This window comes from Mustela erminea, chromosome 18 (genome assembly GCF_009829155.1).
Source record: "Mustela erminea isolate mMusErm1 chromosome 18, mMusErm1.Pri, whole genome shotgun sequence".
NCBI classification, from domain to species: domain Eukaryota; kingdom Metazoa; phylum Chordata; class Mammalia; order Carnivora; family Mustelidae; genus Mustela; species Mustela erminea.
This window is the reverse complement of record NC_045631.1, coordinates 46825392-46843220: the sequence shown is the minus strand read 5'-3', so window position 1 is coordinate 46843220 and position 17829 is coordinate 46825392. Positions and strand designations below refer to the sequence as shown.

At 40.4% G+C, this 17829-nt stretch overlaps 1 protein-coding gene across 10 annotated transcripts in view; it reads right to left on the bottom strand.

Annotated features, from left to right (window-relative positions):
* Positions 1–17829, bottom strand: part of TANC2 (tetratricopeptide repeat, ankyrin repeat and coiled-coil containing 2) — a 365737-nt gene that overhangs the window by 50458 nt on the left and 297450 nt on the right. For all 10 annotated transcript variants that reach the window (XM_032321490.1, XM_032321491.1, XM_032321492.1 and 7 more), the window contains 2 exons: positions 17267–17433; positions 13488–14095 (listed from right to left, as the gene is read on the bottom strand). In XM_032321490.1, coding sequence (XP_032177381.1) covers positions 13488–14095; positions 17267–17433 — 775 coding nt within the window. The remainder of the gene's footprint in view (positions 1–13487; positions 14096–17266; positions 17434–17829) is intronic.

Genomic DNA, 17829 nt, shown 5'->3' with positions numbered 1-17829 from the left:
GAGAGCCCGATGTGGGGCTCAATCCCAGGACCCTGAGACCATGACCTGAGCCGAAGGCAGAAGCTTGACCCACCGAGCCACCCACGTGCCCCTGAACTTTCATTTATCCTTTGAAAGTCCAATTTAGTTGGTAGGTTATTTCAACAGAGCATATTAGAAGGTGACATGCAACATTTAGGAAAGGCCCTATCTCAAATTCTCAAAGTCCTACCCAGTTATTAACATTGAAATTACTGTAGCCTCCCTGCTGTAAGAATTACTGCTTTAAGTGACTCATCCATTGACTCAGCTACATACTACCAGAACCCCTGAATACAAGGCTCTGACCCACTACCTAACCACGCTTCAGGACATTTCCAACAGGGTTAAGAAAAAATACTCAGGTCTGACAAGGAAATGAATTAGACACAGAACTGACATCACCCTAGTGCTTTCATGTTACTACCATAAGTAAGAAATCCTGGTACGATGTGTGCATTTCTTTAGTATGCACTTCAGCTAGCTCAAGAGGACAGTGCTTGCTTTTGCTGTTGTTGATCTCGCAGTAAGGAGAACAGCAAGCAATACGAATCAAAGAAAAGATGAAGGTGACAATTATAGTTCATTTCCTTTTGGACACAAGCATATCACATTATTCATGAAAGAATGGTTCTGATCAGTTCACTGGACTCAGAGTTTATGGTGTTCAGGACACAAAGGAAAACAGCAATTTATATTATATGCTGGCATTTCCATCTGTCCCTTACTGTTCTGATAAGATATGAGGCCACTGGCTAACCTACCATCTGAATGTGTTACACTACACTTGTCTGTGTTTATTTCTGTTTTCTAATTATTTGCTCACTTCCAACCTCACTTCTTTTGACTCTTAGCCTTGCCATTCTCTGAGATTACCAGCAGCCTCTTAATTGGTTGTCTTTGAGCCTTTGAGCTTTATCTTTTTCTTTTCTTCCTCCAGCACTAGGTCCTATTGACTCCCTCCCCTGAACTCTCTTCTCTCGGTATCTGTGACACTGCCCTGATGCTTTTTCTCCCATTTCCTTCAGTGATGTAACTTCTCGGCTTTATTTCCCATTTCCTCTTATTTCTTAAGTCTCCTGGCTTCAGCTCTCACAGTAGCGACATCTCTAGCACAGACATATTGTTTTGCTTCTCTAATTGCCTGCTGGATCTCTCATCCTTCAAATGACCTGTCATATGACACTATCTGAAGTTGAAGCTTTCCCTCAAAACCAAATGCATTTATGGGGCGCCTGGATGGCTCAGTTGTTAAGCGTCTGCCTTCGGCTCAGGTCATGATCCCAGGGTCCTGAGATGGAGCCCCCCATTGGGCTCCTTGCTCGGCGGGAAGCCTGCTTCTCCCTCTCCCTCTGTTGCTCCCCTGTGTGTGTTCCTTCTCTCACTGTGTCTGTCAAATAAAAAACAAAAACCAAATCTGTTTAGGATTTCTTTATTTTTTAATATACTGCCAGTCACTCAGGCATAAAATCTAGCACTTGTTTTTCTCCTCCCTTTATATACTTTCTCTCTTGGATAATTGCAAGAGCCTCATTCTCTCCTCTGCCTGCTCCCTGGCCCATGTCAATAATCTACAGCGTAGAAACCTGATAAAAAGTCTGCTCAAAATTCTTCAATGGCTTATACTTCCTCCCAAATATAATCTAAGCTCTGTAGCATGGTATTCAAAGGCTCTCCGTAATTTGTCCCTTGTCTATTTGTCTCTCTTTACCCTTTTACCTGGTGCTTGTATTTTCAGATGGAGTAAATCATTCTAGGTCTCAAACACACTTTCCTTCTGACTGTAATTCTCTTCCCCATTTAGTTCTCAAGGCAAACTCTTCCTCATTCCTGAAGTCTCAGTTCACACCATCTCCTCCATGAAGTCCTCCCTGGTCCCACCAGACAGACTCAGGGGCTCTTTCCCTCGGATCCTTGTAGTAGGTACACACCCCTATCACACCGACCACAGCACACTACCTGTCTGCATGTCAACCTTCCCACAAGACTATATGGAGGCTGGAAGCCATGTTTTTTTCACATATGTACTCCCAGGCAACAGGAACGCATATTTGTAGAATGACTAAATTAATAATACTGTAAAGTTGCACATGACCTTATCATTTTAAAAATACTTTTTTAGATTCTCACAAACACCTATACTATAGGCATAGGACTAAATATTACTCCTAATATTATCGTGGAAGACAGAGACTTGGCAAGACTGAAGGACAGCCCCCAACTCACACGGCTGGGATCAAAGAGAGATGGGATGAGAACCCAGGGTTTTCTGAAACCTAGTTCTGTTAACACACTGACAAGATTAGCCACTTGGTTTTCATTTCTGTGAAAAATGGGCATTTTTGTGTGAAAAGTCAACCAATATTAAGAGCAGTGTATTCCTTTGTATGGTACAAACACTGAATTCTTAACATAATTAAAATCAGCAATTAATTTTGACATTTTTTGATTGGCATTTTGGGAGAGACTAGTTAGAAAACAGAGGGCGCCCTCATCAGTGTGACATGATTTTAGGCATGACTGAACACAACTATGTCTTCCTTCTATAATTAAAGATGATGGTAATCGAAGTCAACTTTGGTGTGGGTTCATATGTGATAATAAAGACCAAATGGGGGTGGGGGGTAGCAGCGAAGGCAGAATTATTTCCACACAGCTTATATATAATGAGATCACCTTGTGATTCAAAGCTACATAGCAAATTTCCCTGTCTGCATTCACAGTGCTGCCTCTTCATCTCTGAAGCAAAATCAAAATAGACCCATGTTCAAATCCTGTTTCTGTCACTTAGAAGCTCTGTAACCTTGGAAAAGCTACTTAACCTCTCTGCAAGACAGGAATAGTGATAACCACTCTCACGACTGTGGTGAGAATTAAGTGAGCTATATATTCTCTGTAAGAACTAGGATAGTGCTATGCTTAAGGAATGAATATTAACCACGTGACTTTATACATATTGGCAGATAACTGTGTGTACAAACAGAACTTTCACTTTTAAATATGATACCTCATCCTTAAGCCCAATCTTTATCCCTTCACACCTTGACCCCACTGCCTTCAGGACCAAAAGAGAAATCCACATATTTCTCTTTCAGGGAACAGTTACTGCGTATGGGTACCATTCCCTGTTAGTCAATGCAGGAAAACTTGGTAGCGTAATTTCAGGCAGAGAGGGGAGACGAAGACAGCTAACTGGTCCCTAAGAAATAATGTAACATTTAAGCTAATAGGAGGAATATAAATTTCTCAAGGAGACCAGAGGTTTTTTCAAGAGGATACTGAATTTTATATTCAAGATGGATTTGCTTTTGAGGTATTTTAGGGGAGAACCAATCACAGGTCAGAGTTGCAGATTCCTCCCCTGACCCTGTCCCCTCTCCCTTGTCCTAGATGTGTAAGTTCTGATGAAAGGTAGAGCAGGTAGTGTCCAGAAGAGCGAAGGGTCAATCCTATCTCCATTCCTTTTTGCAGGCATCAACAGCCCCTTGAGATGGATTATTGGACACAAGTGATGCTCCTCCTTGGACACTGACAGATTACAAGGCAGTGAAGAGCTCTTATCAAGATATTATCATTGATAAGATGTTATCAAGAGATAATATGGTTATCTCTTACATGATAACCCTGTTTCCCTGTACCTCAAGACTTCAGAGGTAGGGAGACTTTTAGAGAAAAAACCCCTTTATAAGCAAGAATCACCCTCCTTTCCCTCCACCTGTTTTAACAGTTTGGAAACTGAATAGTTGTTTTATGCAAAATATATAATAGCATAAAATATATATTGTTTTTCTAATAGATTTTTGCTTAGCACCCCAGGGAGACAGCTAGACTTAAAGTTTCTATTTATAGTAGGAAAACATGCTAACAAATGTTTAACTTAAATATTTCCGACATGGATGTTTTCTCCATTGTTCTAGTTACAGTCACTGATGTGTAGTCACAACATTTCATTAGCTGTTATGTCGAAAGTCGATATACAACACGTTAGTGTTTCAGAGAAACACCACTTAGGTGTTTTGATATTCTTTTGTGCAGGGTTCAGACATGATCAAGTGGTATAGTTACAGCCTGCTGCTAAGGTGTTGCTTACAAGCTTAGCTGAACTATCTTATAATTTGGGCAGAAGTAATGTGCGAGGCTGCTGTGGAATGACTTTCTAGCATAGAGGTAGATGTGGGGAATTATTTAGGAGACCTAGTAAGATCAGAATTACCTGGCAAAGAGGGACAGCTGTCTACAAAAGATCTGCGCTCCCTTCCGTAGTCAACACTTGTTGCTAGGAGGTGGCAACTTGGCCAGGAACCTCGCATTCACTTATTCAAGTGGGGATGAGGATGGAGTTCTGGCTAATGGCATATAGGCAGAAATTATATTCATCACTTCAGACCTGGCCCAGAAAAGTTTTCTCCTTTGACTTCCGTGACCTTACTTTCTCTTGTGTCTTCTTTTAATATTTCCCTTGTAAATTATTAGTTAGTCCATCATTTCCCCTAGCGTTCAAATATAACTATTCTGTTCACATGCTTCTCAACTTCCTGTTCTATACTCTTAACTTGGGTTACCTTGTTTAGTCCTACAACTTCTGCTGTCAGGTACTTGCTGATGACTTCCAAATCCATAACCCTGTGCTTTGACTCTTCTCTTCCCCTATTTTCCAAAGTCACATTCTAAATATACTTGTGCACCTTCCTTGGAGGTAATTCATTAACAACATGTCCAAAACAGGACTCATCTCCTCCCACGAATCCTATTATTCATCCTCCTGCCGTTGCTCATGCTAGGAGCCCTCCTCCCTCAGAATGTTCTATACTGGTCAGTAGTTTCACTTCCTGCCACCATTCAAGGTAAGTTTCACAGTAATTTTTAAGCCCTCCACCCTCAATGGCTGTACATAAAAAAAGACCCAGTGCTTTTGAGTATCTCCAAAATGTCTCTCTCATGTATACCTTGCTCTCTATTCTCACATTGTAGGTCTTGGCATTTCTTACCTACGCTATTGCTATAAAACTCATAACTAGTATTCCTACCTGCACTCTCTCTTCTTCAACTCATCTTCCATACACCACTCATTAGAACTATTTTTTACCTCATCAGAGTTATTTAATCATTGTCTCCTTGTCCTTAAAAGGTTATAGAGACTCCCTGTTACTTACAGAATAAATTGTGAAGTCTTAAACATGGCAGTCAAGGCTTTCTTCCTAGTGACACTTCCATTCATTCTTTCTGATCTCGTGTCTGACTCTCTAATCACATCTTCTCACAACTCAGCAAAGGCATTTCCTATCTTCACGCCTGCTTTTGCTCCTGCCCTGACCTTGTCTTCCCTGCCTATAGCGCTCTCCCACTGCAGAGCTGCTTCATGGAATCAACTCATCCTTCAAGATATTCCAGTGGGAATGTCACCTCTTCTGCAAAGCATTTCCTCTTTGTCTAGGTTCCTAGGGTATTCCGTACTATGGCACTACTGTTGGTTGCTTGGGGTCTGGTTCCCCTTTAGAAGGTAATGGCTTTAGTGTCAGGAGGTGTCTCATTTGTCTAAGTTTCTCTAGTGGATAGCACAGTTCTCGGTGTAGAGTAGAAGTTCAATAAATGTTTCATGAATGAATCCATGCTAAGCAGATGGGGTCAAGAAAAAGAGGGCGCCTGGGTGGCTCAGTGGGTTAAGCCGCTGCCTTCAGCTCAGGTCATGATCTCGTCCTGGGATCAAGTCCCGCGTCGGGCTCTCTGCTCAGCAGGGAGCCTGCTTCCTCCTCTCTCTCTCTCTGCCTGCCTCTCTGCCTACTTGTGATCTCTGTCAAAAAAATAAATAAAATCTTTAAAAAAAAAAAAAGAAAAAAAAGAAAAAAACACAAGGACTTGCAGGTCTGCTTTCTAACTCACTAACCTACTTTGGCCTTGAATTTGCAGGCGTCTCTGTTGCCACTATTTCACTGTGAAGGAGTATAACTATAACTCAAATATTGACAAGAGACTGACATTCCTGATCCTTCTCACCTCTCATCTTAAAATCTCTGCCTGCAGCCACACTTTGGTGGTTGCTGCCTTACAGTCTGCTTGTTGCTATCAATTCTCAGCAAATGACACCCACACATCTTTGCAAAAATTTCTTCCATCTTTAGCTTATCAGTCGGTAACTGCTTTGGCATGTTCTCATCATGGTCTACTCATGGCACCTGGATACCAAATACATTGCTAGTCAGCTTGTCCTACTGTTTCAGATTCAACATGGAAGTGAAATCAAAGACCTGGATGAAGTCAACCCCAAGTCGCAGACTGTAAAAGTAGACTGTGCCCAGGATCTGCCTTTGCAGAAGTGGGTGGAGCAGCGTTCCATCTTTTAAAATACGGAATCTGGATAGAGATTTCCTGCTTTCTCCCACTTCACCTCACAGTTTCCTATAGCCCTTCTGTTCCGTTAAGGCATCACTGGCCTGAGGAAAATGGACACTCGTCCTCTGACAATGAAGTCTTTGGGCAGTTGGCAGGGATCTGTGAAGCAGAAGAGCTATGGCTCCACTGACTTGTCACAATTTAGAACAGAAACAGCAGGCACCGAAGATTTAGCACGTCGCCCTTCCTCCCCCGTGCTGCTCGCTCATTGTTTATGCCTCTAGCATAGCACTCTGCCTTGATTTATAGCGAGTTGTAAATGTGTCTGTCAAAACCACTAACCAGTAAGTCCTAGTAGACAGATCTATCTAACTTACATCTGTATCCTCGTCAGTGCTTAACACAGTCTTGAAAATATTACTTAATAACTGTTCATTGGACCCTTGTGGAAATGCGTGTCTTCACTCATTCCTGACACATGGTGACAGAGTGAACAAAAGACACTATTGAGCTGTCGGAAGAGTTTCACAAATATTTTTAGTTGCAAGCTTAGAATTAGTTATCACTTATCATTCCTTTGTTTACTTAATTCATTGTTTTAAAAAGTATTTACGGAGTGCTGTGTGCCAGGTACCGTATTAATCACTAGGAAGCCCAAGGTGAGCATGACAGAAAGGGTTCCTGTCCTCATGAGTGCGTTCATATTCTATAGGGGAAAATGGATCATAGAAACAAGTATTCACATACAACAAATTAATAGTAGATTGTGACAACTGTTAGGAAGGAAGTATATAGGTTGCTATGATGAAGAAAACAAGGAGGGACTTCCTTATATAAGGTGACAAATGGAAGTCTGAGGAGATGGCAGTTTTAAGCTGAGATCTGAGGAGGATTGAGAGATCTTGCCATGTGAAGAGCCAGGGAAAGTGAGCTCCAGATGGCGGGAATTGTTAAGTGCGAAGGCCCAGAGGTGGGAGAGAGCTTAGCAAGTTCTGGGAATTAGCAGGCGATCAGTTATGACCAGAATATCAGGGAGAATAAGAGGGAGAATGAAGGAGCTCAATTTAAAAAGGTGGGTGGAAGATACCTTTGTTATAGAGGGCTTTGAAGTAGATATTAAAGGATTTTCATGAGGAAGTTGCATGGTGGGATTTATGCTTTCAAAAAAAAAAAAATGAGGGGCGCCTGTGTGGCTCAGTGGGTTAAGCCGCTGCCTTCGGCTCAGGTCATGATCTCAGAGTCCTGGGCTCTCTGCTCAGCGGGGGGCCTACTTCCTCCTCTCTCTCTGCCTGCCTCTCTGCCTGCTTGTGATCTCTGTCAAATAAATACATAAAATTTAAAAAAAAAATGACTGTGGCTGCTGGTGAAAAACGGATAGAGGGGAGGCTCTCCCTAGTGAGGAGGTTAAAGCAGTTCATGTGAGAACCGAGGGTGTGATCTGCAGAGGTGGAAACAAGTCAGGGAACACTTATGATAAAATTGGAAGGGCCAAACCAACTGGATATGCTCATGGCGGCTGCGTGAATACATGTCTCACAGCTGTGGGTTCTTACGGTTGAGAGGACAGGCTATTAGTGCTGATTCTACCAAATGTGGAGATCTAGCTGCTTTCAAAAGTCTCTAGAGACAGTTGAGTAAGTTGCTGCAGTCACAAAAAAGAAAATGCGCTGTCATGTCCTCCTAAGCTGGTGAGAACTACTTCTGATTGCTGGGCCATTAATCTTGGTTTGACAACCTAGGAAAGCCTGTAGAATTCCCATCTTTTCATTCAGCCAGTGTTGCTTCAGTACTCATTAATAGGACAAATAGGCCTCTATCTCCTATGCTACTTTCGGTACCAAAACTTTTCCTTAACTGCCTGCTCTACTTCTTCCTATTTTTGTTTTTTTTTAGTGAAATTGTTTTAATCAGCATTTGCTATTCAGGGCATAACCACTTAAAAAAATACATATAAATACATATATAATTTTAAACATATAAAGCAATATTACTTTCTTGTAGCAAAATCAAATATAGGACAATACAAGCCCTTTTTGTATTTTCTTCGGTTGACTCTTCTGCATGCTTTCTAAATCATAAAAGAATGCTCTCTCTCCATCTTATAATAACTATGTCTCTGTATATTTATTAGGAAACTTCACATGAGTTTTTATGACAGTAAGAATGATTACTAGCTTTCTCCAAACTTAATTTTGGATTTGGAAAAGGGGAAAAAAAAGAATTATCATTGCCCATCTTTGAAGGTATAAGAGCTTTAAAGATGGGAATGGTTTGTCTACTCAACTAATAGGCGTGGGTCCCACGATTTCTACTGAGAGAAAACAAATTTTTAAAGTTGAAGAACATTCATGCAATTGGCAAACTGGACATAGTCCAAGATATAATTAAATTTTATCTAATATCTCCCTTGCATTAAATCACAACCATGACCTTAGGTGACTAGAGTAATACTTCAGATATGAGTCTCACATTTATTCTTGATGCCAATAGGGAGTTAGAAACTGGATAAGATAATAAGGGAAAATTTATTGGCAAATTAGACAAATCTCTAATAATATTACACACGAATGAAATCTCTCCTTGGAAGTACACACTCAGATTGTGACATCAGAAGACTAAGTTCCCCCCAGTGATAGAAAGGAATTCGAAGTGTAGCAAATGTAGACCTGGCACAGAGATTAGAGAGTTAATATTTCCAGGCAGGTAAGATCATCTACTAATAGTCAAAAGCTAGTAAAGGATATATACCGCCTTTTCCCTTGCTGTAACTCTTCCAGACCTCCTAAGGGCTGATGTGGTTCCAGACCCTTTTTTCCTTCCCATGATCTGTCACTTTGCTGAATTCTTTCCTACTGCTTTTAGAAAGCAGAACCTATTTCCAATGTAAGAGTTCGTTGTAGGAGCCTGCAATGGCTATCAGCAGTAACCCAGAGTTCATGCTTCAGTGAGGGCAAGGTTAAATGTCATCTTGCCCGGAGGCTCATGTCTGGATTAGAACAGTCAGGATCACCTTGACCCTGCAGCTCCCCATTCTGTGGTTACTTCAGACCCATGTATTCTTTAAGAAGGCAGGCCGTGCAGGTCCTCTGCACAGAGTTCGTTTTCCCTTTTAGGGGGAATGCCTTCTTTTTGCCTTAGGCAAACTGCTTCTCCTCCGATGGTCTGCTTTGTGGCATGGATTCTGGAGCATCAGGGGTTCAATATGTAACTCACGGGCTAACATTGACCAAAATAGTTAGGAAAAACCTCAACAGACCATGTATTATAAGATACCAATTCTAGTCAGAGAGAGTCAAGTAAGTACTCAACTATCCTCACAGGATTTGTGCAGCCCTTCCCCCTCTTCGCCTGCCATAAAGTTTGCTTCTCTTAGTTTGAGGAAACCAGGTCGACCCAGATGAGGCACCCAAATCATTACTTCATTAGGTCATAGTGATTCAGTTACTCAAAGAAAGTTCACAAACCTCATGCGTTTTATTCAAACAGTTAAAAATAAGATAACTGAGTCTTCTGATCTTTTTATAAAGATCTTACATGTATCTTCCTATATATATATGTATATATACAAACACTGATCTGTGAGCTGTTCCTATGGAAAGGGAGGCTAGAGACCGTGAAGACAAAGATAGTGAAGAATGGAAACCAAAAGTGGGTGGGGGTTCATGCAGAAATATTACGCCTAACGCCCTGCAGAAATATTAAGCAGCAAGGGCCAGCAGCCCCCAACTGTTTACTCTCCCAGCCTCAAATTTCAACGATCAAAGTTATCAATAGGTTAGATAACAAAGACTGATGGCTCTTCTCAAACACCTTACTTGAAATGCACAAGTTGCTTCAAATGGGTTTGCTCTCTTCCTCTTATTAACATAATAGCAGAGATTAGTTTATAAGATTAGTGAGTTAATCTGATATCTCAGTGCCTGAGGGAATAAAATATAAGATGGATTAATCTCAGAGTATGACAGGATATGACAGTGATGAATAGTGGGAAACAGAGAGCAGAATAAGATGGTGAAGTCTAAGGTTTGTCAGGGCTTCAAGAGGCATATTTTTATCCAGAATGTAAATCCAAAGTTTTAGAAGTTCTGATGTGATAAAAAAAAATTTCAGTGATGCTCTGCTTACAGTTCGACACACACACACATCCATTCTGTTACCAAGCTAAGAAAAGACATCTATAACTCATTTCTTTCTGTGACAGTTATATGTTTATGCAACATTAGGTCATTCTCTCTGGGATGTCGGAGCTGACATCCTAGGACAACAGGCCATCTGATAGTTAAAATAAGGAAAACTCTATCTCAGCTGTAGCACTGACCTCTGGCTCTGCTATTTCCTCTTTTCTGCACCATCCTCAGATTATAGACTCCCTTCAGCTTATGTGGGTGGCCTATTTCTGAGGAAGATCAACTACTTTTTGGCTTCAGTACAGAATATTCTCCTCTGTGTCTACTTCCCTAATAAGGTCAGCAAGTTCAGGGTGAACGAGTGAGTGTTGAAAGCCTGGGAAGATGGACTCGAAGAGCCAGAGACGTTCTGTTGCCTCTGAGAGTTCTCCTGAACACGGAGACAGGCCTTCAGCACGGGCTTACGTGGTGTGATTTTGGAGGCACTCAATTGCTCTCTCTGGTCTACTGAAATACGTGCAATGCTCTGGAGAGAAACCAGGGAGAAACAGAAGAACAGAAGAGCAGAGGGGGGATGTACAGGAAGTAGAGGCTGAAGGCCACAAAGCCAAACCCTGCTTTGAAAGAGTCCCGCTAATCAGACTGCCTGAAATGGAAAGCAATTACAGCCAGTTTCTCTGAAAGGCCAGCTTGGGCTTTGCCAATAGCATTAAACTCTTAGTGAATTTCCATCTCATTGACCCAGGGGGCCTCAAACTCTGAGATCAATACTTCAGTAACAAAGCTGGTGCCAGACAGTGCTGGGCAGAAGGCTGAATTCCAACTGAAATGAAATGTGAGGAAGCTTTTTTGATAACTCCTGGTCCTACTATTTTATTCTCTCTGCCATTAAGTGATATATGATGATCCCTCAGCAGCTCTGCATGTTATTCAATCACCAGGGAACAGACTACAAAGCATCAGAAGTTAGAAGTGTTTGCTTGTCCCCGTGTATCAGCTGGTTGCCAAGATGTTTCTGGTTAATAAATCATGTTGAGAAGGTAAGCCTGTAAAGTCATGATATGGCTACAAAATATCGTATTTTCTCCTTTTGGAGCCCCTGAGGGTTTTATATGTTGTAAAGATACTGTTAATTCAGTGGTAGCCTGGTTGCCTTGGACCTCGGCATTCAATTCTCTGAGATGTTCCAGAAAAAGAGAGAGCGGATCAACTAGCAAAGTTTCTCTGGAAATAGATTTCTAAGTTTTCATGAGGCAATTCTAGATTGGTCTCTTTTTATTAAATATGTGGCTGCCAACTCTGTGTACTAAGGATTATAGCAGTACTGTGGGATTTATAATAAAATACTCTTGGGAATGTCATACAATTTATAGAAGAAACTCAGACTCAGTTTTTTTTTTTTTTTTTTTTTTTTTTTAAATCTTGTGCTCCTGAATACTAATAGCAGAAGACTACTGCTGCCTATCGAATTAGCCACAGGATTTAGTTAAGGTATATCTAAGGGTCTATTACTGCAAAGGCAGGAGTAGAGAGAAGAACATTCCTTGAACACTTTCTTTGTACTCTGTACTATTTTAGGTATTATACTACATGACCTCTTTAGTTCTCAACAACTCTAGGAATTATCTCTTTTACATAGGTAAGAAAATGGTCCCAGAAACATAAAACTCTCCAAAGGTCACAGTTCCAGGAAGAAATACGATTTACATGCAGGTAATGACTCAAAAATCCATGTTCTTTCCACTAGAGCTTGTTTCTTTAAAAGTTCCTGTCTCAGGGAAAATACCAAAATACCACAGAATCTCCTGCCTGGCTTAATATCTTCATCAGAATCTGGAACTAATTTTCTAACGAACTGGCATGAAGTAGGCTGGACGGCATGGCCACAAGCACAGTTGTGTCCAGTAAGGCTGGGTAAAGAACACGCCAGGAGAGAAATAAAACCCCAGCATGGTCAGAGAGGTTTAGTCTCTCTGATGAGCCACGGATGGAGGCACAGTCAAATGTGGCCTCTCTTCTTTCTGGGCCAAAACAAGTTCTGCTTTTGCCAGCTATGTCGTTGGTGTCTTCTTTGTTTCCAGGAAGGCAGGGATAGGTCTGCTTTGGGAAATACCAACTCTGTTAAAGGAATAATTCTTTTATAAAAAGATAGTGTGGAGTAGAAAGCAAACCTCACTAGGATGCTAGAGATCTAGGTTCTACCCAAGAGAATGGGAAACAGTTTCACACCTAGTCTGGCATATTGCACTGAGAAAGAGTGTTAAGTCAGGGTCAAGTTGATGAGGTGAGAGCGCTGGGTGTGCACAGCTGCAGGGCAAGGGAGAGGTGGTATGTACTACATACCTGCCATTCTTTTTCTAATCCTTCTTCCTTTCCCCCACCTATTAACTTGGTGACTTCCAGCACTGATTCAACATTTTAAGGCCTTTTTAAAAGGGGACCATTGTAAAATAGGGACAATGGTAACTTATTTATCTATAAGGAGGGCAGCTAGGCCAGCTGACCTCTTCAGGTCTGTTTAGCTATGAGGTTTAAGAGTCCATTTTCCAGCATAAACCTTAGCACTGGCTGGGCTCTAATGGGCTTAGTCACTGGTGGCTTTAAAAGTGGTATGGCTTTTAAAAGGGCAATTGCAATTTTAAAGCAATTTTGGTCTAAGTCAAAGAGATGAACAATATATGAATTCTTTCTTCATATTGGAAGAACACTGAAGAAGTCTATGAAATGGCTAAATTAGTTATAACCTGGGTTCAGTAGCACAAAGAAAATTATTTAGGAATATATAGTACGGTAGGAGGGTATTTTAAATATCTATGCAGAGTTTGAGTCTTACAGAAATAACATTGTGAAAAAATAAACCTCATTACAGCCTTGTCTGGGGAAAAAACAGAGATGATGTTGCCTTTGCGTGAAATGTTCAATGAAGAACACTTCTCATTGCTTTCAATACCCATGCTCCATGCAATCAATACAAAATAGGCTCAGAATTGCTTATTACAGGTGATGGCTTACCTGGGATCACAGAGAAATTTGGTTTTCTCTCCTTCTTCTCTCCAGATAAGCCACTCTCGAAAAGAAGGATGTACAAACATACGAGTCATGTCTCTGCGTTTGATTAGGAACATGGAGAGGTTTTCCATTCTCTGCTGAAAATCCTCCCATTCTAGGGTGCCTTCAATGCTACCAGCATTGATGGCCTGGAAGATATGTTCGTCAGTCAGTGGGTGCAGAGAGGCCACTGCCACATTCAGGAGAGGCATCACCCGGTCAAAGGAAGACTGGGTGGGGAACTTCATATTACACTGGAGCAAATAAACCTCCGAGAGCGAAACAGGAACTACTTTGTAGCTAGAGCTCTTTAACACTAGATAGCCTTTCTCTATGAGGTCAAATGTGAGTTTCAGGTATAGATACGACCCTTGACTGAGGGTCTTGAGGTGAGAACTGAGTTTGCCAAATGTAGTATTGTCCATTTTGCCATTAAGTGAAATGTTATTCTGGATCTCTGAGCTGCTGTGTATCCGGTGCAGGATGTAAGCCTGCAGATCCTGGTCTATGGCTTCGTTCTCTTCTAGTCGATCCAAAAAAATCCTATGGAAAGGCAGCAGCTTGGTAATTTCCTAAAACAGATGGAGAGAGAGAGAGAGACAGAAAGACCTTCAGTTTCCCCTAACTCTTGTGATACACTCTGAGGTCCACACATTGATACTAAACTTCCGAGTGGCCGAAGAGGGAAACAGGATCAAGTATCAGTATCCATAGGTTAAAACACATCTGTTGCACAGAGGGGACACAATTTTTCCTAATGTTGAGACTTGAGATAAATTTTTGTGGGTCTTCATAAAGGCTACCTTCGGAGTGATTTAACGATCAATATTCTAAATAACACTCCTAAGGTGAAGGGAAAATGGAGCGCCATATAACTCTTTTGTTGTAGTTTTTCTCAGTGTAAACCATGGCATAATGTCAAAGTACAATTCAGTAAGAGAAATGCATGAGGACTCAAAGAACACCATATAAAAATGTGCTTTTCCAACCTTCCTAATAGGATGACTACATTTTAATGGAGACTTTTTGCAGAGGCCTTAGCCCAAAGGAATACTTCTAATATGTTTGGTACCTTGGTGATGTGCTGGAAAGTAGACTGGGGAAAGGTGATAAGGCTTTGTGGTTACTTATGCTCTGGATTATATTTTATCTGCATACAGACTTTGGTCCTCTAAGTATCTATTTTCTTCTGCATCAGTTTCTTTTTCTCTACTGGATCACACAGACGAATGGCACCGCAATCCCTCCCCCCAAATACTATCTTATATCTCTGTCCCCATTTTTAGCAAAACTTCACAGAAGAGTTTCCTTATTTCCTATCTCTTGTTCCTCCTTCCCGTTCTGTCCTCTATTTGTTGCAATCAGACTTCAACCGCATCATTTCACTGAAATGGTTCTTGCTAAGGTTTTATGTAATTTTCGCCTCGCCTGGATAAGGCCTAACCTGTGTTTCCGACTTAGTCCTCTCCCCTGAGCTCTTATCGTATACCTTGGTCTACTTGACATTTACATCATCAGGATGTTGCATAGACAAACTTAACATGGCTAAATCAGAACTAAAGAATTTTGCCCCCTGCCACAGAAACCTCCCCATTTCAACAAACAGCATCACTACCAAGCCTACCACCAAATTATAGGTGTCTGTGATCTTTCTCTTTTCCTCATGGTGGCATTTGCCCAACTGTTCACCAAAATCCCATGTTTTGCTTTTGAATCTTCTTTCTTGCTCACCCTACATTCAGCCCATCATTAAGTCCTTTTGATTCGCCTTCAAAGTATAATCCAAGTATGACCACTTCACAGGGTCCCTGCTATGACCACTCTAGTCTAAGCCACCATCACCTTTCGCCTATACTGTTCCTATTCTTGATCCCCTACATTTTATTATCTTTGTGGCCAGGAGCCAAAGAAATCTTTTAAAAAGGTAAATCAGATCTCATTATTTTGCCAGGCTCCTGGGAGAGGGCTTTCCCAATCCCCTGTCTAAAATAACTATCTCTTTATCCTATTTGTCTTCATAACACCAATACTATCTAAAATTTTAATATACGTTTAATTTTTCACTTAGTTTTCATTTGTGTTCCTCACTGGAATATAAGCTTTATGAGGGCAGCGACAGAATTTGTCTTGTTTACTGCTCGATCTTCAGCTCCTAGGAAGTGCCTGACACATGTGAAGTACTGAAGAAATGTCTGTGGAAATAATGAATGATCAAATATGAGTTTTTTTTTTTTAAAGACCTATGAATTATTTCACTGTCAGAGCTGAATGAAAATAAGAAAATTCTTGGTCGAAGTGAATGAAGTATCTGGGAAGTTATTATAGGTCTTGAATTATGAGGACACTGAAATTTTGACTTTGTAGATTAGTATGCATAGTAGTACTTTTCCTGTCCTTTGGCATAGCTGAAAAGTTAAAGTCATCTGTCAAGTCATACTTAAAATGTCTTTTGAGATTGCACATGGTCTTATGTAAAAATACAAATGAGAAGAACATCTCCTAAGCATACATTTAGTAAAACTAGTCAGAGATTGTGTTCCTGGAAGTTTCTTTTTTTCATCCTTCTTCTTTAACAATCAAGTTACTGACCAGTAACAATAGATTACACAATTTTTAGTTATAAAGATGCATTTACATTGATTTATCCACATCCTTTAATTTAAATTACTTTGGGATTAATAACGCACATCTGTAAGGTGGTGGCCAGCATTGTAAGTACGGTTTCTGATCAAAGAAGGGAGCAAAGCTAATTGGTCCACATGCAGGAGTACCACTAAGTCCCTGGGAGAGGGGAAAAGGAAGGAGAAGCTGTTTTCTGCACACTAGTAATTATTACACATGGGCTATATCAAGATAGTGGGATAGGTGTATTATATGTGAGACTTTGATGCTTAACAAACAAGGCAATGGTTAGGCAAAAAAAAAAGGTAGAAGAAATTCTGTTCCAAACCAAGTATGAGTATGTAGGAATAGGGGACACCAACTCAGCTACAGTGAGAACAAGGTTTTATGTAATCTTGTGAGAGATTAGGTGGAGTCATTTATCCTTAGCCCATATGTCTTTGCAGGCTTAGTCCCACATTTCTAGTCCTTCCTCTAGGCCATTAAGTGATCACTGGGAGAGGATGGAAGGTAAAAAAGATTAAAAAAAAAAATCTTATCTCCCAGTTGTCGTACATTTAATCTAAAGCCTTAATACTGCCAATATTTCTTAGAGGAAGGCGTACACTGTCCTGTTATAGAAAAGCTGTTCAAGTTGAAGCAGAGGGGAAGGATAAAATCTGACTCTAAATGGCAGAGAGAACTGGGCTTTACATGGCATTGAATGATAAAAAAAAAAAAAGTCAAACAAAAGTCAAACAGCAAATTAGAGTGTTAGGGACTGAATTTGTATTGCTATGTTAAGGAAAAAGTCTAGAAAAATGGACTTTCTTTTCATTTATTTGAGAGATACTTTATCAAAACTTATCCAGAGCAATGGGAATGCTATCCCACCTAGCCCACTACGTAAGAGAGGCAAACATATACAGAGACCGCTCTCTCTAGATCATCTGATCTCTTACTCTCAAAATAGACTCTTAGGGAATTATTCTTGCTAGTGCTCCAGGACATGGTAGAGGTGTTAAAAAAATAACAACCCAAACACAAAAAACAACTTACCACTAAGGGAACACAGATCTAGAACTTTGTTTGTTTAAGCACTCTGCAAGAGAAATATGGTCCCAAAGCAAACAAACACATACCTGTAAACTGGTCCTAACTGTTACAATTAGCTTGAGCCAAGAAGGAAATTTTCCAATCATTTTACTCAGAAATGAAACAATTGTATCCCCATAATCCGGTTTGTGAAATTCTGCTTCATTTAATCCATCAATTAGGATGATGAAATCTTCATCTGGGATTTTTCTCTCTGAGGCAGAAAGAAACAGATTACTTAATAGTTACCAAGTGGATAACTGAGTTCTTTTTGGGTCTTTGACCAAGTATCTGTTTGGGGAAAAAAAAATTAGAAAAAGATCTCTTGTGTGTTTACTAAATGTTCAGGGTACATAATTTATTATAAAGACAAAGAATAATTTATTTAGTGAATTCATTTTGTTTTTACCAGAGGTGAAAGTTTTATAATATATATAACATATGAAGTGTCTGTATGATCATCATCTCCCCTATGTTATCAGTTGTGTGACAGACTGAACAAGACATTTGTGAAAATATGCACATGGAAATTCATTTTTCTCCCAATCTTGAAAATACTGAAAATAATGTGTTGTTTTTTTCTATCTGATAGCATTAAAGAGAACAGAGT